A 19,144-nucleotide genomic window follows, 5' to 3' on the forward strand; every position below is an offset into this window, starting at 1 on the left:
AAGAGCATGCATTTTTAAAATAAAAACTGTGGTTTTAATTGGAACATATCTGACACCCAGCATTCAAGACCAAGGTGCACTGCACACTGATCTGATGCGTCTGAACACGGTGTATGGTCGCCTACGGGGGTGGCATTGGTTAGCACTTCATTACATCAGAGTTGTCGTTGCTTTTTAAATGTTTATTTAAAACTTTTTGCCTGACAGGTCTTAGCTGAGGCACTCAGGATCTTAGTTCCCTGACCAGGGATCAAACCCAGGGCACCTGCATTGGGAGAGTGGAGTCTTTAGCCACCCGACCACCAGGGAAGTCCGCCATTTCTTCTTTTGTGTGGTGGGAATAAGATCTCGCTCTCAGCAATCTTGAGTTTTAATACATTGCTGTCTGTGTTCACTGCACTGCGCTATCAGCTCTCCAGGACTTACTAGCTGCACATGTGTCCCTGGAACCTCTCTCCCCGTCCCCACCTGCCAGCAACCACTGCCCCTTTATAGTCTGGCTGCCTTAGACCCACATGAAAGTTAGTGTCTTTCCATTGGATTCTCTCTTAGCTTATGACCTCCAGGGAAAAGCACACAGGCGTCAATGAAGGACACACTTCTTCCTCACATCTCTACCTGTAGCTTTTATCCATTGTCCCATGACAGGCAGGTAGGTTTCAGTACCCTATTGAGAATAACACTGCAATAAGCCTGGGAGGACACACATCCCTTTGATGTTTTCATTACTTTTGCATAAATACTCAGAAATGGAACCGCGTGATCATACGGTAACTCCTTTTTTGGAGGAACCTGCGTACTTCTCTGTAGTGGCCGCACTAATACACATCCCCACCGGTGTTTTCAAGATCGTTACCTCCGTCCTGTTACCTCTACGACCAGCATTCTGACAGGTGTGAGGTGATAGCTTGTGGTTTTGATGTGCAACTTGCCTACTTGAAGTAGATTGTAAATTAGAGCCGTTTTTAGATCACAAGCCGCGTTTATACCTGCCTTGCAAATGACCACCAACGCCACCGGCATCGGTGGCGCTTCTCCTGCGGGGCCTCTGGTCTTCTTCACCCCACTGCCCCCCACTCCCAAAACTGACCGCCAAAGAGCCGGGCCACTTCCAAGGGCTTGGACAAGAATCTGGCCCACATCCCAGTTGTTATTTACATTTCTCAGATATAACTGAGACATCTGGACACAAGCCCCAGCACGCCCATGTGTCTCCAGCTGGGAATCTTCCCCAGAGGTCACCTCTGTGCAGCCGTATCTCGGGACACTTTGTCCACAAGGACATTAACCTCACCCGCCCTCCCCTCGAGGGTTCACTCCTCCAGAGCTCCTGATGGCAGAGCCACCCGTCCCGTCCACACGGCCCGCTGGCTTGCGACACAGGAGCCCAGCCAGCATGGACAAGGACGCAAACGTGGAGCGCACAGGGCCCCACGGTGGAGAGAGGCGTCGCAGCACGTTACACCCGAAGACCCCAAGGTCCCGAGGGATCTTAGTACAGGAGGCCGCCCAGGTTCGAGGACTGTGGAGGCCGTGGAGGCCGTGGAGGCCGTGAGTCAGTCAGGGGGCTGGGGCAGTGGGGTCCTCAGTCAGTCACTGTCCTCAAGACAAACCCTGCGGCTCAGAAGTGGGCTCCACTATGTAACGCAGACGACCACCACAGAGGGCCTACTGAGTGTACATGAACCACACTCATGCTTATCGTCACCTACAAGGGGCAAGAATCTGGAAACATGAACGCACGGGTAAGTGAGCCACTGTGCTGTGAAACCAGCGCGGGGCCCTGACGAGGCGCGCCACCAGTCCAAGATCCCCAGCTGGTGCAGGAAGCAACCGGAAAATCCAGACAGCTCTGCATCCACAGCTCTGCCTGTCTGGAAACCACGCCCAAACCAGAGCACTGAGAATAACACTTTATTTAGTCGTTTCTTTACAATTGAAACTCTGGGAATTCAAAATTAACATCCTTGCCCGTGAGCTTCTTATAGACACCAGAAAACGTTTCAACCTACAAGAGAAGAGAAAAATCGTCACAACACACACAGGGGGCGTGTCCTCCGTAGTCCCAACGGGGCAAGCTCAAGTCTGGTGCGGGGGAAGGACTCCACCGCCTGCACCGCGTGCTGGCTCCTCTGGGTCACTCGGAGACCCTGGGCTGACGGTTTACCGGGAATGAAGCAAAACGACACTTCTCCCCAGAGTCTATCTCGACCACCACCAGCCTCAAGTTCAGCCTAACACGCCATGGAATTACTTCAGGTCCATTTCTCCTAACAGTTGAAAACAATTCCAGTGTTTAAACCATCTCCCAATTTAACCTGATCTACAGCCCCCAAGGCAGTCGGCGCAGAGCCCACAGCAGGCGGGTTCGGAGCCACCGGGGCGGCTGGGCTGGGCTGGGCTGACCTGACCCTCACCTGGGTCTGCGTCTGGCCCCTCCCCGGGAGGCCGGCCCCTACCTTGTGCTCCACGTTGTTCTGCTGAGCTTTGTCCAGATGGACCTTTATGAGTCGGCTGCCGTCCAGTTTCACGCGGATCCTCTTGCCCACAATCTCACTTGGGAAAACCAAGTCCTCCAGGATGGCGTCGTGCACGGCGGTCAGAGTGCGGCTTAAAGAACACAGCGACAAAGGTGAGAAACTCAGCAACATCTGCCCTCCTGGGAACCCCCGGGGCACCTCGGCAAGTCAAACCCTGAGTGGAACGCTCCAGGTTCCTGAAGCCACAGCAGCACGCGCTTCCATCCTTCCGTCTCATCTATCACAGCAGAGCCGCGGCCACGAGGAGAGGGAGACACATGCTACCATCTCACCTCAAAACCCAGCGTGCTGTGAGCCACACACACCAGCTGTCACGAGCGATTGTCCGCAGAAAAGGAGATTAGTGATGACTTATTCTTGGACACACCTTTAGGTTGTCAGTCACACGATTCTCTGTAGTAACCTCTTACCTCTTCTAAAATGATCTTCTCCAGTGTTGTCAAATGATTAGATGTCACCACAGGCTTTACCTACTGAAGTCCCTCTGAGGAGTCCCCGGCCTCTAAGATGCACCCAAGCCCCTCCCTGTTCCTGCAATGGAATGACACCCCACCCGAAGGACACTGCTCTACCCCAGCTCTAGGATGCGGCCCCTCCCGTGAGGCTCCCATTTCAGCCCGTCCCGTCACAGACTGCCAAGGGAGCCGTGCTCCCCTCCTGGATATGACTCCAAGTTCACAACCCATCTGGCTGCCTGACAAGGTTCAATTAACTCCAAACTGCTAGCCTATCAGCTTTGTGCCACAGGATACCAGGAATGAGAATGAAGAGACTGTTCTCATTCCCAACGTCTGCAGAGCTCCCTTTTATTACGGAACGCGTCCAGGTCTTATTTACCCCTCAGTGGCTCAGACACCACATCCTACTCGTTCTGTCCGCACCTCCGCACACACAGCAGGGGCTCCTAAATGACCGCAAAGCCTCACTGCTCCAAGGCCAAGAGCAGCTTCAGCACCTCTCAGCACACAAATTAGACAGTCAGCCCAGTTGACGAATGGCTGCTAACCACTGGCTAAGCACACCCTTACAGGTTAGGAAAGCACCATGGACCCCGTAAATCACTTCCTTCAAAACACAGAACGGAATCTAGCTGGTCTCACACTCAACTCTAGCCCGAGATAAAGCCTCTTTGAGGGAGAGCAGTGGCAGCACCATCACAGGGCGGCAGAGCTGCAGCTGCTTCAGAAGGAAAGTGACCGAGACCCTGCACGCAGCTGGCGCAGGAGGGCGAGCGCAGGGAAGGACAAGGGGCCGCGGGCGGGCGGGCGGACGGACTGGAGACGGGCAGGATGGCTCCCTGCAGGGGAAGGGAAGACTCCCGGGTCTGGGCCAGGCCACTGGGACAGGCCGGCGTCATCAGCTGAGAAGTGGAGGCAGGTCTGCGACGAGGGAGAGCCAAGGCCACAGACCCGGGAGTCAGCACCTTCACCGCGTGCAGAGCAAGGGGCTGCTTCACAGGCAAGTACTGATTCAGGTCGTCAGAACCCAGGCTGCAAAGCCACTTCAGTGTCAGCATTAACAAACTGAACGCTCTTGATTATCCCGTGTTTGATCTCCTGCAAACTATCCAGAAGAGCCCCACTCCCCCCAAAGTTCTACATTCTAATGCTACTCCAACTGCCCTGGAAACAAGCCTGAAGCACCAACAGCGCGAGTTCCGTAACACCCAGCGCGGGCCTGTCCAGCCTCTCCATCCTCCACAATGTGGCACCATCAACACCTGCCCACAGCACCAGAGGCCCCTCACGCCTTGCTTCCAGGCACTCCCTGGCTGAGTGCAGATGCCAGCACCACGGGCTGAACGGAGCGAGGGAGGATGAGTGACACCCTTTACCCTGTCAGCAGGGACGCTCAAGTCCTTTCTCAAACTGCCCAAGGGCAGGCCTGCAGGGACCCAAGAAACCAAGTGTGTGCACTCAGCGACTCCAAGAAAACACCAGAAAGCTGAGACCAAGGAGCCAACCTCCAGGATCCAGTTTACAGCAGATAACCTGCACGTCAGTCCAGTTCAGAAAACACGCATCACCAGCAACGCCTTCAGCCTGTGCCATGAGCAACAGACGCGTCTACTCAGCCTCGAACCCACAGCAAAAGTGAACAGTGAGAGCCCGCTGCACTGCCCACCCCCACGCCGGGTGAGCCTCACCCCACCACGCTCAGCTGGCTCCTCCTGACTGCCCCTGCACTGCCCACCCCCACGCCGGGTGAGCCTCACCCCACCACGCTCAGCTGGCTCCTCCTGACTGCCCCTGCACTGCCCACCCCCACGCCGGGTGAGCCTCACCCCACCACGCTCAGCTGGCTCCTCCTGACTGCCCCTGCACTGCCCACCCCCACGCCGGGTGAGCCTCACCCCACCACGCTCAGCTGGCTCCTCCTCACTGCTCCTACCCTTTACCCAAAGAACTGGATGAAAGTCTCACCTTTTGTGAGTGCAGCAACCTACTGTACCACCTACGTGAGTATATGTAATTCTTATCTCCAGAATCAACCTTAAACCATTTCACACAGTTACAGAAACCAAGTTACTTGATAAAAATTCCCATGTGAATGGATTTCCTACATCATCCACACTTAATTTTAAAAAACTTATATAACTCTTACTATAAATAACCCCTGCCAATCAACAATGGTTATTAAGAGTGGTACACATATTTTCCATGCTGATAAAACCTACCTCCTGGGACGTTTCTGCTTATTTTTCGTACGGCTTTTTCGAGTTGGCTTAGGCAGAATTCTCCTCTGTAAGGCAAAAATTATCATTCAACAAACTTTTAAAGACTTAAGTTGTCAGAAAACTAAGCACTATCAAAACTGCTTTACAAACCAAAGGACATAATGGCTGAATAAATTCAAACCAGAAAATCAAACAACCTAGACCCAACAAGTGAGTAAGAATCTCTGAAGCACTTCCTGACCTCATTTATTCTTTCAGAACCCACAGCTTATAATAAAATGTAACTGGAAAAATGTGACTGATCCCCCAAATATTACATGCCTGTTCACATTTCATCCAACCCACTACCCACTTACAGGTACCAAGTCAGAATACTACTCCTTAACTTCCTCATCAGCCAAGCACTTAAGTCCTAGAGATCTGTTTGCAGGAAGGCCCAATCTAACTTAGAAAACAAAAACACAGCCCCTTACCCATTTCCTCCTTACCCTACCAACCATTCCTTTGCGTGCCTTTCCTCCAGCATCTACATTAATTCCCCAGGGTGGTGCGAGTCTGCTGAGAAATCCCACCAGGCGGAGCAAGCGGCAGCTTCACATCTCACCCTCATCACTTCTGCACAGCCCAGTACCTTTATAGCACTGCAGCCAGGGAAGGCACTGGGGCCGCTTTGACACCAACAGCAGCAGTCCAGTTCCGTGGCTCAGTTGTGTCCGCTTCTGTGCCACTCCATGGACCGCAGCACGCCAGGCTTCCCTCGCCATCACCATCTCCCAGAGCTTACTCCAACTCATGGCCTTCGAGTCGGTGATGCTACCCAACCATCTTCATCTCATCCTCTGTCCTCCCCTTCTCCTCCTGCCTTCAATCTTTCCCAGCATCAGGATCTTTTCCCACGAGTCAGGTCTTCGCATCAGGTGGGCACCCAGCAGCAGTACCCCCTATCTCTTTAACCTGGTGCAAGCACCGGCCAGTGACTCTACCAACACGAGCCCTCACGCCAGCGACCCAACACGCCGCGCCCCGCGGGCGCACCTGGGCGATGAAGACGACGTGCTTCCCGCTGAACTTCTTCTCCAGCTCGCGCACCAGGCGCACCTGGATTTTCTGGAAAGACTTCAGCTGCGGGACGGGGACGAAGATAATGATAGCTTTCCGGCCACCGCCAACTTCGATCTCCTAGAGTCGAAGCGGGAAGAGAGGCACAGATGTAGTTAGGCGGGGAGGGGAAGCCCGGCCCTCCCGGCGGCCCGCGCACGTGCCCGAGCCCCGCCCCGTCCTGGGGGAACCCGAAGCCCACCCCGGGGGGACCCCCTTGCCTTGGCGGCCGTGATGTTCAGCTCCCGCAGCTGCGCCTTGAGGTCCGAGTTCATCTCCAGCTCCAGCAGAGCCTGCGGGGCGGCAGAGGGCGCAGCCCACGCTCAGCGCGCGCAGCCTCATTCACCCCGACCCCCGCCGGGACCCCGGCTCGTCCGCCCCCGGCTCGCTCGCCCCCTCACCTGGGAGATGCCCGACTCGAACTCGTCCGGCTTCTCGCCATTGGGCTTGACGATCTTGGCGCTGGAGCTGAACATGGCCGGGACCTGGAAGCACAGGGCGCTCAGGGCGAGCGGCCGGCCCCATCCTCCCCCCGCACAAGCCATCGGGACCCCCGGGCCGGACAATCGGCCGCATCCCCACCCGGGGGCCCCAGACGTGTGTCCCCCGAAGCCGGCGGACCGGCATGGCGCCCGCGGACCATGTACCTTGCAGAGGCGGCCAAAGATTCTTGCCGCTGCCGACTCGAGCAGGCCTAGGAAGAGGCCTAGATCTCGCGAGAGTTCATTAAATCCCGGCGGCAGAGGGGAAGAGGCGGGAATAGCGAGAATAGAGAAACCGGAAGAACCACTGAGACGCGGAGGCAGCCTAGAGAGTCGCCGGAAGGGGCTCCTGAGAGCCGGAAAGCTGGGAAGGCTTTTTGGCTCCGCTGTTATTCTTCTCTCGGCTGCTCGCGGGAATTCCCGTGGGGGCAGCCGAGGTTCCAGGCGGGCGGTGGGCGGGCCCGGCGGCAATCTGTCGGGGGACCCAGGTCCGCCGGAGGAAAACAGCCTGGGCTACGCCCGAAGATACGACCAAAAGCCTAACTTAACACGAGGAAGCTTAACGTCCCAGCTGAAGCAATGAAAAGGAACCGGAGACTTGGGTTCTGTTTGGGCTGTGGAGGACCAAATGAGATGCTTGGGACAGCTCTTTTTGAACGAAGTGCTCCAGGCCACACTGGGCTGTCGTATCGACTGCTTGGTGTGGGTGATGATTCTGAGACATCTTGGGGCACCTGTGGTGGAGGCGGCCTGGAGCTGAAGAACCACCCCAAGAGGGGAAGTGCAGCTGAGTTCAGTTGCTCAAGTCGTGTCCGAATGGAACACAACATGCCAGGCTTCCCTGTCCATCACCAACTGCCAGAGTTTACTCATACTCATGTCCGTTGAGTCCGTGATGCCATCCAACCATCTCATCCTCTGTTGTCCCCTTCTCCTCCTGCCTTAAGTCTTTCCCAGCATCAGGGTCTTTTCCAATGAGTTAGTTTGTTAGGGGAAGCACAGTGATTGAAACCGCCCACCCTGGCCAGGCACCATAGTAACTATTTGCATGAGTTGTTTTATGACAGGAGATCCTGATAAGGAATATGGAACTAGTAAGCCACCCTGCTTATTTAACTTATATGCAGAGTACATCATGAGAAACGCTGGGCTGGAAGAAACACAAGCTGGAATCAAGATTGCCGGGAGAAATATCAATAACCTCAGATATGCAGATGACACCACCCTTATGGCAGAAAGTGAAGAGGAGAGTGAAAAAGTTGGCTTAAAGCTCAACATTCAGAAAACGAAAATCATGGCGTCCGGTCCCATCACTTCATGGGAAATAGATGGGGAAACAGTGGAAACAGCATCAGACTTTATTTTTGGGGGGCTCCAAAATCACTGCAGATGGTGACTGCAGCCATGAAATTAAAAGACGCTTACTCCTTGGAAGAAAAGTTATGACCAACCTAGATAGTATATTCAAAAGCAGAGACATTACTTTGCCGACTAAGGTCCTTCTAGTCAAGGCTATGGTTTTTCCAGTGGTCATGTATGGATGTGAGAGTTGGACTGTGAAGAAGGCTGAGCGCCAAAGAATTGATGCTTCTGAACTGTGGTGTTGGAGAAGACTCTTGAGAGTCCCTTGGACTGCAAGGAGATCCAATCAGTCCATTCTGAAGGAGATCAACCCTGGGATTTCTTTGGAAGGAATGATGCTAAAGCTGAAACGCCAGTACTTTGGCCACCTTATGCGAAGAGCTGACTCATTGGAAAAGACTCTGATGCTGGGAGGGATTTGGGGCAGGAGGAGAAGGGGACGACCGAGGATGAGATGGCTGGATGGCATCACGGACTCAATGGCTGTGAGTCTGAGTGAACTCTGGGAGATGGTGATGGACAGGGAGGCCTGGCGTGCTGCAATTCATGGGGTCGCAAAGAGTTGGACACGACTGAGCGACTGAACTGAACTGAAGCCACCACCAACCGGAAGAGTTCGGGAAACATCTAAAGGAGACACTGCGTGTCCGTCAACTTCCCAGAATCCCTCTCGCTAGCATCCATCTTGGCTGAGCAGTGTGTGTGGCACCAGGAAAGGCTCTGAATTAGAATGATTGGTCAAAAGCCACCCAGAAACTAATCCCATCACTGTAAAACCCGACATTGCGAGCCACGTGGCAGAGCAGTTCTCCTGGGTTTCCTTACCCTGCTGCTCTCCACCCGGGTGCCCTTTCCCAATAAAATCTCTTGCTTTGTCAGCACGTGTCTCCTCGTACAATTCATTTCCGAGTGTTAGACAAGAGCCAAGTTTCGGGCCCTGGAAGGGGTCCGCCTTCCTACAACAAGTTCTTTGCTTCAGGTGGCCAAAGTATTGGAGCTTCAGCTTCAGCATCAGTCCTGCCAATGAACACCCAGGACTGATTTCCTTTAGGGTGTACTGGTTGGATCGCCTTGCAGTCCAAGGGACTCTCAAGAGTCTTCTCCAACACCACAGTTCAAAAACATCAATTCTTTGGCGCTCAGCTTTCTTTATCGTCCAACTCTCACATCCATATATGACCACTGGAAAAACCATAGCTTTAACTAGATGGACCTTGGTTGGCAAAGTAATGTCTCTGCTTTTTAATATGCTGTCTAGGTTGGTCATAACTTTCCTTCCAAGGAGCAAGCGTCTTTTAATTTCATGGCTGCAGTCACCATCTGCAAAGACCTGGGGCCAAACAGGGTGCAGTTCCAGGAGGAGGACGAGGGATGCTTGGGGAAAGCTGGGGCTCAAGCTGGACAGCTGAATTTAGTGCAGCTGTGGTGAAAGATTCGGGGATGGCAAATGGCCTTAGAGTGGGTCAAGAATTTGACACAGCAGAATTTTTTATTGGAAAAATGCTTACTATCCTGTCACTTGGAACACGTGTGTAAAGGACTTCCTGCCCTCGAGAGGAGTGAAAAATACAATTCACAAATAATTGTCTAGGTGTGTGTTCTGTGCTAGCTATGAGGAAAACCCACTGGATCCTTGCCCTTGGGAGATGGCAGTTTCGAGAGTGAAAGTGAGAGTCGCTCAGCCGTGTCCTACTCTTTGCAACCCCATGGACTACAAGTCCATGGAACTCTCCAGACCAGAATACTGGAGTGGGTAGCCTCTCCCTTCTCCAAGGGATCTTCTCAGCCCAGGGATCGAGCCCAGGTCTCCCACATTGCAGGTGGATTCTTTACCTGCTGAGCCACCAGGGAAGCCCACCACGGAAGTTTAGTGAAGAAAACATAAATTGTCTGACTGTGTTTATAATGACAAGTGATAACTGTACATGTGAGTAAAATGAGTAAAGGGGGCCAGGGGGACTCATGCTTTAAGAAACCAGGGAATTCTGTGGAAGAGATGAAATTAATCTGTGGTGAGGAGAAAGGGAAGACAGAGGGTGAGATAGTTGGATGGCATCACCGACTCGATGGACGTGAGTCTGAGCAAGCTCTGGGAGATGGTGATGGACAGGGAGGCCTGGCGTGCTGCGGTCCATGGGGTGGCAAGGAGTCACTAGGGAGAAGGGCATTTCCAACCCAGCCAACAGTGTCTGGCTGTGAAGAGATAATCTGCTTGAACTTCAGTTTCCTCACCTGTCAACTTTAGCGGAGCAATTATCCACACGGGTCAGGTGCTGTGGAAAATGCTTAGAACGTTACGCTAGGTGATGTCTAAGATTTCCAACAAGCTTTACTAAGATTGTGTTCATCTTAGATATTTAAAGCTATATTTACTTCTCTATGTGATTGCAGCCATGAAATGAAAAGACGCTTACTCCTTGGTAGGAAAGTTATGATCAGCCTAGACAGCATATTAAAAAGCAGAGACATTACTTTGCCAACCAAGGTCCGTCTAGTCAAGGCTATAGTTTTTCCAGTGGTCATGTATGGATGTGAGAGTTGGACGATAAAGAAAGCTGAGCGCCGAAGAATTGATGCTTTTGAACTGTGGTGTTGGAGAAGACTTTTGAGAGTCCCTTGGACTGCAAGGAGATCCAACCAGTCCATCCTACAGGAATCAGTCCTGGGTGTTCATTGGCAGGACTGATGCTGAAGCTGAAACTCCAATACTTTGGCCACCTGATGCAAAGAACCAGCTCATTGGGAAAGATCCTGATGCTGGGAAAGATAGAGGGCAGGAGGAAAAGGGGACGACAGAGGATGAGATGGTTGATGGCATCACTGCCTCAATGGACATGGGTCTGGGTGGACTCTGGGAGTTGGTGATGGACAGGGAAGCCTAGTGTGCTGCAGTCCATGGGGTCGCAAAGAGTTGGACACAACTGAGGGACTGAACTGAACTGATACTTCTCTAATGTTAGGGGGAGAGGGGCCAACTATTATCTCACTCAAATCAGCTTGGAACTTGTTGAAGAGAGAAAATGGAGCTGACCTGTGATCTTACCTGGGTCACCATTCCAAACCCCCTCGATGAACCATTTCCATTCATTTGCCCACTTTTTCAACCTGGCTTCCGTGTCTCCCACTCCACGAAAGCAGAACTCCAGAAGTTCATCCAGTAAAGATCTTTCTGGTCTCCAGGACTTTGTTGAAAGGCCTGGTGGGAGAGGACATTCTTGCCTTGTTCCCCATCCTCAGGGAAAGCACTCTTCCATCACATCAGTGACTATGATGTTCGCATTAGGTGTTTGTAGATGTTCTTTATTGAGGAAGTCCCCTCCTATCCCCATTTTCTGGGTTTTTATCATAGGTGGGATTATGTCAAATGCATTTTATGCATTAATTAGTATAGTCATGAGTTTTTCTTCCCAGCCTGTTAATGTTGTAGACTGCCTTAATGGGTTTTCAAATATTGCACCTTCCCCGAATGTCTGGAATAAACACTGTTTGGTAATGGGGTATAATTCCTTCTCACTGGGCTCATCATCTTACTCTCATCATCCACTTATTAATATTTTGTTGAGAATTTTTAGTGTCTATTCAAGAGACATTGAGTCTGTAGTTTAATGTCTATTCAAGAGACATTGGTCTGTAGTTTCCTTTTTTTTGCATGTTTTGGTCAGGTTTTGGATTAGGTTAATATCAGCATAAAATGAGTTGGGACGTGCTCCCCATCTTGTATTTTCTGAAAACAATTGTGTAGAATCAGTGTTAAGTCTTCAAACATTTGGTTGAATTCAGCTGTGAAATTATCAGGGCCTGGAGATTTCTTTTTCCAGGGATTTTTACTATGATGAATTCCATTTTTTAAATAGTTACAAGGATATTTAGATTATTTCTTTCATATTGGATGAAATTTAGCAGTTTGTGCTTCTACAGGAACTGGTACATTTCATTTAAATTGTTGAATTTATTCCAGTAGAATTGTTCATAACATTCCCTTATTATCCTTTTAATGTACAATAAAAGATGTATTTTTAAGAAGATTCCACAGGAACCTTCTAGTCAGTACATTATTTCAAGTTCCTGCAGGAGGAAAGTACTACGTGGAAACAGAGCTTGTACGCCGCAGGATTAAAGAACATCTGGGCAGTGATTGGGAGAGTAGTGTCTGTTGCGGGGGGTACAACAAAGCACCCCTTCTTTAGGAAAATCTACCTTCCAGAGGTCAGAGGAAGGTCACTCAGTGCTGGAGAGGACAGGCTTTTCATCTGTTCTGACAGCAGATGCCTTAAGTGTCGAACCTGGACTTGGAAAAACTGCCATTTTTCTTTGGCAGTCCTAGGTCCCTTCATGGCTGAAAGCTTAGCGAGTGGACGCTGTCTTCCTGAGGGGAGGCTCCAGAAGGAGAGCAAGGAAGCAAATCCACGTGTTGCCACAGAGAAGAACCTCAGGAGTTTGTAACATCTGGGTCAGCCTTCGGGGTTTATGAAGAATGAGGACTCTCAGTAAAATCCTGAGGCGTCACTCTCCCCGAGTTGTTTTTCTTTCAAGTGAAAGGGATAAGGCACTGGCCTGTTTCATGGACTGGAATACTAAAGAAATGGAGATACTGAGAAATGGAATATTGCCTGCCACATCAGTAAACAGAGAATGTCGCAGTCATCAGCAGTCGCAGCCAACTCTGAAGGAGAGCTGGCCAGCCCTGAGGGAACTCAGGAAGGAAACAGGGTATCAGCCAGGAGAAGCTGTCAGACTGCAGCTTCTCCTTATAGTGAGCCCTGAGGAAGTCAGGCTGCGGAAACACTGAGGTGCCTGCGAAAGGACTGAGCTCAGTGAGCCCCGACTCTCGCATCTGCCCATACACAGCTGCTGGCGCTCAGTCGCTAGGTCTCGTCCTCCAACTCTTCGCAAACCCGTGAGCTGCAGCGCACCAGGCTTCCCTGTCCTTCACGATCTCCCAGAGTTTGCTCAAACTCATGCCTGTTGAGTTGCTGGTGCCATCCAACCATTCCATCCTCTAGCACCCTCTTCTCCTTTTGCTTTCAATCTTTCCCAATTGGCAATACAACAATGTCTCCAGAAGGAAAAGGCCACAGGCTGAAAAACTCTGCTACTTTATCCGAAGCTGTACTACGCTGTGCTAAGTCTTTGGGACCCTTTGGACTGTAGCCTGCCAGGCTCCTCTGTCCATGGGATTTCCCAGTCAAGTATACTGGAGTGGGTTGCCATTTCCTCCTCTGGGAGATCCTCCCAACTCAGGGATCAAACCCATGGCTCCTGCGTCTCCTGCATTGCAGGCAGACTCTTTACCTGCTGAGCCATCTGGGAAGCCCCCATTATCTGAAACACCCCTTCCCAGGAACCAGGCCAGTGGCATTTTCAGCCAGTTTTGGTTGAAAGGGTCTGATCTCAAGATGAGACTGAAGTGCCAAAGGCAAACTCACATACAGAGCATGGCTTGAACTGGAAAGAAGAAGCCGTTACATAGATCCCAAATAAAGCCTGGAGGACCTTGCACACAAAGAGGGTGTGAGCTTGGATCCACGAGAAAGATGTACCTTCAAACTCCAGGGTCAGCAGGAAAAGCAGTGAGCCCAAAGGAGCAATACAGGTACCACCCCTCCTTGCTCACCCAGTGAAGGAGGAAACAGACAGAACAGGCTCTATCTTGAAAGCAGGACTCCATCTTGGGCCGGAGTGTGGACTTTGAGCTATATGCCCAGTATCTATGGTAATGACATACCAACTGGAAAACCAGGCCCCCAGAAGGAAGAGCCCCAGGGCTCGTACCTAGACTCTGTAGCCTAAAAGAATACCTAGTTATCTGTGTAACTGAATAGAATCATAAATTCTATTATGCTTATTGGGGTTTGATCACAGGGGTATGTCCACTGTTCACTACCTAGGCTTAAGGCATATGAATCATGGGTTAACTTTGATTGTATCTTTCTTTTACTTTATTCAGACTAGTTGCAGGGAATTAGGGGAGGTAGGTTTGGGCACTACACTTAGGGTATATAAGGTTTTCACAAAAACTGGTCGGAGTCCTTGGCTAAGAGGAGACTCTGCCTTGGGCCCGCCGGTGTAATAAACTGCACTCCACTATCTGCACTGTCCTTCTGAGGGAGTGTTTCCCGGAATGCGTGGCTACAACACCAGAAGTGCTCTGGAGCCTTCTCTGGCCCCTGTAGGGACAAGAAAAGTGATGGCCTTAAACAGATAGACTGCCAGGCATTTCTGCAGCAAAGATGGGCTTATTCAGGGTCAGAAGGGAAGTACAGTTCAGGGTCTGCCACAAAGAGAGAGCTTCTATGGAGAAGAGGGAGGTGGGGGCTGTGGAAGACAGTCTGTGGCTGTGAGCTGGCCAAGTCTCTGCTGCAAGGAAGAGAAGTCCTCTTCCTCTTGGCTCTGCCATTGTCGCAGGGCAGCAGAGCTCCCGTTCTGGTCTCCCAGATCTATTTAAGGTTTCTGCTCACTAATTTTTTACACTGGGTAGTTCTGGCCCAGGACAAAATACTGCCAGGGCAGAGGGCACAGTTAAACCAGCAAGATCAGTTCTCCTTTAAAAAGTTAACTTGCTTATTGTATAAAAGTCCCCATGAAAAAGGACCCTGTGTTGGGAATGCCTTATCTCAGCTCTGTGAAGCAGAAAGCCTAGAGGTCAAGGGGGTGAGAATGCTTAGACGTCAAAACAATTCTCTTCCCTCCAGATCACAGCTCCTGATGGTCACGATAAAGTGACGAAAGGAGAGTTACTGATGAGCTGAGTGTAAGATGAATTTATGGGCCTGCCTGTCTGGTCAAGAATTAATGGACTGAATTTAACAGAAGGTTTTCTCTCCCCTCCACTTAATAGCTGGCAGGATTTTTATTGTATTATCTATCAGCCAGTGTAAGGAGCATGTGAGTGAAATAAATGCACAGGCCTGTAATGAATGTGAAAATCTTATGCATTCAATTGAAGCGAGGTCACTGGCTTCTTCTGGAGAGCCTCAAGGTCATTTTTCCTGTATTACCATAGGTGGCCTGTAGAAATACCAGTGAACTGTCGGTAGGCAGAAGGTGATTGCTGAGATGTTAATCTCTAAATTATAGAAATATTAATACACTTGACTTTTATCATAAACTAATTGTTTGCTCATCTTCAATATATCTCATCAAACGCAACGCCATTCTTCCCAGGCATCTTCATGAAACATGCACAAGATGAAAAGAATTGGCACCTTTGCGGACGTGCTGTGTATCGACCACACTGTCCACACAGAGTCAGTGGGTACTCGCAGCCACTGGATACAGCAGCAGCATCTCCATTTTTCAAAGCATAGAACAGAGACTTTAAGCAACTCCCCAAACTTATACAGCTGGAAATTGTGGGGCTGGAATTTTCAGTCCGCATTGTGAACGTCACCGCTCAGGGGCAGGAGAGCAGCAGAACCGGGGGGCTGAGTCACAGGAACGCTTCATCGCTTCTGCCACTCAGCCCCATCCCCACCCGGGGGCAAATATCCCCGGCAGCATCTTCCGACTCCGGCCCAGGGCTCTGTACCTTGTCGAGAATGGGCCAGTTTTTGTCCAGGGTAAGTAAAGTCACACACCTGGAGCAAGAGATTAAGATAAAAAATATTTATGGTCATCAATCAACAAAAATGCCAGGAGAGACAGCTTTGTAATTGCAGAAAGCCACGCAGATGATTTTCTGAACATACTCAGATGATTCAAACAACAACTTTGCAGGGATGCTGAGTACTCTGTGATAAAGGACCACAGCCAGCTAACTTACATGAAAAAGCAACTCTAAATGAGTAGGTCAGATGCAAGGGTCAAGCTAGTGAGAGGTGGGCTACAGTCAGACCCCACTTTTCCAGGGGCCCAGCCTCCTTCTTCCTCCAGGCAACACTGCAGCCTACAGCTGTCTATATCCTGCACAATTGTTATCATTTCATATCTGGCTGACAATCCCAGTTCTTTCCAAGCTTTGAAGATATTTGCTTTTGACTCACTGCCCTGACTTATTTCCACTTCAGCTTCTCAATCAGAAGTCAGCTCTTCCAGGTGCCATCTGTGTCCACAACTTCACCTGTGCCACTGGGAGGAGGTGAGTGGGTGATGCGTCTAAAAAAGTAGGTCAAAAGTAACATTTCCAAGGCCCTGGTCTGTGCTTACCAGGAGGCTACAGGAGCTCCAGAGGCCCTGGGCAAATGGAGAATGATCTCAAGAAGAGGGGCTGTGGTCGTTCTGAGAGCGGTCACTGGGCCGTCCCTAACTCTCATCATATATCCACAGAAGAGACGTGGCCATCAGTCATTACTCGATTTTTAAGGCAACGTTTTTGAAAGAAGCTACCTTGAAGTGCAATAACAATAGGAATGAGCCATGGACAAGAGCCAATTTAAATTAGTAAAGTTGAAAATTTCAAGTGGATATTTATTGAGTTCACAGGCAAAAACACACTGATCACACGTTTGCTGTTTCTTCTTCCTGGAGTATCAGACTTCCTTCTCTGCCTAATTCACCTGAGTGAAGGCTCCTTTTATCCTTCAAACCTTACTCATGCACTGCTGTGTTCCCTGGCCCTCCAGGCACTGGCTCACTGAAGACTTCAAGAAAATTGTTGTTGTTCAGTCGCTAAGTCCTGTCTGACTCTTTTCGACCCCATGAACTGCAGCACATCAGGCTTCCCTGTCCTTCACTATCACCCTGAGTTTGCTCAAACTTATCCATTGAACCAGTGATGCCATCCAACCATCTCATCCTATGTCGTCCCCTTCTTCTGCCCTCAATCTTTCCCAGCATCAGGGCCTTTTCCAGTGAGCCGGCTCTTCACATCAGGTGGACAAAGTACTGAAGCTTCAGCATCAGTCCATGAATATTCAGGACTGATTTTCTTTCTTGAAAATTAGGGAGTTTAAACTTATTAGAAAAGGAAGGCTTGTCAGTGGAGAGGACTTTTAAAGAAGTCCATTGGCTTACAGATCAAAGTGTGAAACGTGGGCAGATTACAGTCTAAGACTAGCGTGTGAGAGGGGTGCAGCTGCGCGGTAGTTTGAGCATTCTTTGGCACTGCCTTTCTTTGGGATTGGAATGAACACTGACCTTCCCTGTGGCCACTGCTGAGTTTTCCAAATGTGCTGGCATATTGAGTCCAGCACTTTCACAGCATCATCTTTCAGGATTTGAAATAGCTCAACTGGAATTCCCTCACCTCCACTAGCTTTGTTTGTCATGATGCTTTCTAAGGCCCACTTGACTTCACATTCCAGGATGTCTGGATCTAGGTGAGTGATCACACCATTGTGGTTATCTTGGTCGTGAAGATCTTTTTTGTACAGGTCTTCTGTGTATTCTTGCCATCTCTTCTTAGTGTCTTCTGCTTCTGTTAGGTCCATACCATTTCTGTCCTTTATCGAGCCCATCTTTGCATGAAATGTTCCCTTGGTATCTCTAATTTTCTTGAAGAGATCTCTAGTCTTTCCCATTCTACTGTTTTTCTCTATTTCTTTGCATTGATCGTTGAGGAAGGCTTCCTTATCTCTCCTTGCTATTCTTTGGAACTCTGCATTCACATGCTTATATCTTTCCTATTCTCCTTTGCTTTTCACTTCTCTTCTTTTCACAGCTATTTGTAAGGCCTCCTCAGACAGCTATTTTGCTTTTTCACTTTTCTTTCCCATGGGGATGGTCTTGATCCCTGTCTCCTGTACAATGTCACGAACCTCTGTCCATAGTTCAGCAGGCACTCTATCTATCAGATCTAGGCCCTTAAATCTATTTCTCACTTCCACTGTATAATCATAAGGGAATTGATTTAGGTCATACCTGAATGGTCTAGTGGTTTTCTCTACTTTCTTCAATTTAAGTCTGAGTTTGGCAATAAGTTCATGATCTGAGCCACAGTCAGCTCCTGGTCTTGTTTTTGTTGACTGTATAGAGCTTCTCCATCTTTGGCTGCAAAGAATATAAGCAATCTGATTTCGGTGTTGACCATCTGGCATGTGTAGAGTCTTCTCTTGTGTTGTTGGAAGAGGGCATTTGCTATGATCAGTGCATTTTCTTGGCAAAACTCTATTAGCCTTTGCCCTGCTTCATTCCGTATTCCAAGGCCAAATTTGCCTGTTACTCCAGGTGTTTCTTGACTTCCTACTTTTGCATTCCAGTCCCCTATAATGAGAAGGACATCTTTTTTGGGTGTTAGTTCTAAAAGTAATGCTCATAATTCTCCAAGCCAGACTTCAGCAATATGTGAACCGTGAACTTCCAGGTGTTCAAGCTGGTTTTAGAAAAGGCAGAGGAACCAGAGATCAAATTGTCAACATCCGCTGGATCATCGAAAAAGCAAGAGAGTTCCAGAAAAACATCTATTTCTGCTTTATTGACTATGCCAAAGCCTTTGACTGTGTGGGTCACAATAAACTGGAAAATTCTGAAAGAGATGGGAATACCTGACCACCTGACCTGCCTCTTGAGAAACCTATATGCTGGTCAGGAAGCAACAGTTAGAACTGGACATGGAACAACAGACTGGTTCCAAATAGGAAAAGGAGTACGTCAAGGCTGTATATTGTCACCCTGCTTATTTAACTTCTATGCAGAGCACATCATGAGAAGCGCTGGGCTGGAAGAAGTACAAGCTGGAATCAAGATTGCAGGGAGAAATATCAATAACCTCAGCTATGCAGCTCACCCTTATGGCAGAAGGTGAAGAGGAACTAAAATGCCTCTTGATGAAAGTGAAAGTGGAGAGTGAAAAATTTGGCTGAAAGCTCAACATTCAGAAAATGAAGATCATGGCATCTGGTCCCATCACTTCATGGGAAATAGATGGGGAAACAGTGGAAACAGTGTCAGACTTTATATTGGGGGGTTCCAAAATCACTGCAGATGGTGACTGCAGCCATGAAATTAAAAGACGCTTACTCCTTGGAAGAAAAGTTATGACCAACCTAGATAGCATATTCAAAAGCAGAGACATTACTTTGCCGACTAAGGTCCTTCTAGTCAAGGCT

General features: G+C 49.7%; 1 protein-coding gene across 1 annotated transcript; it reads right to left on the minus strand.

Annotated features, from left to right (window-relative positions):
- RPS7 (ribosomal protein S7) lies at positions 1,899-7,095 on the minus strand. The gene is made up of 7 exons (XM_018052720.1): positions 6,963-7,095; positions 6,717-6,800; positions 6,537-6,608; positions 6,253-6,396; positions 5,218-5,282; positions 2,460-2,610; positions 1,899-2,008 (listed from the first exon to the last, which is right to left on the minus strand). The coding sequence occupies exons 2-7, from the start codon at positions 6,789-6,791 to the stop codon at positions 1,931-1,933; spliced, it is 585 nt and encodes a 194-aa protein (XP_017908209.1). The 5' UTR covers positions 6,792-6,800; positions 6,963-7,095; the 3' UTR covers positions 1,899-1,930.

This window comes from Capra hircus, chromosome 8 (genome assembly GCF_001704415.2).
Source record: "Capra hircus breed San Clemente chromosome 8, ASM170441v1, whole genome shotgun sequence".
Taxonomy (NCBI): domain Eukaryota; kingdom Metazoa; phylum Chordata; class Mammalia; order Artiodactyla; family Bovidae; genus Capra; species Capra hircus.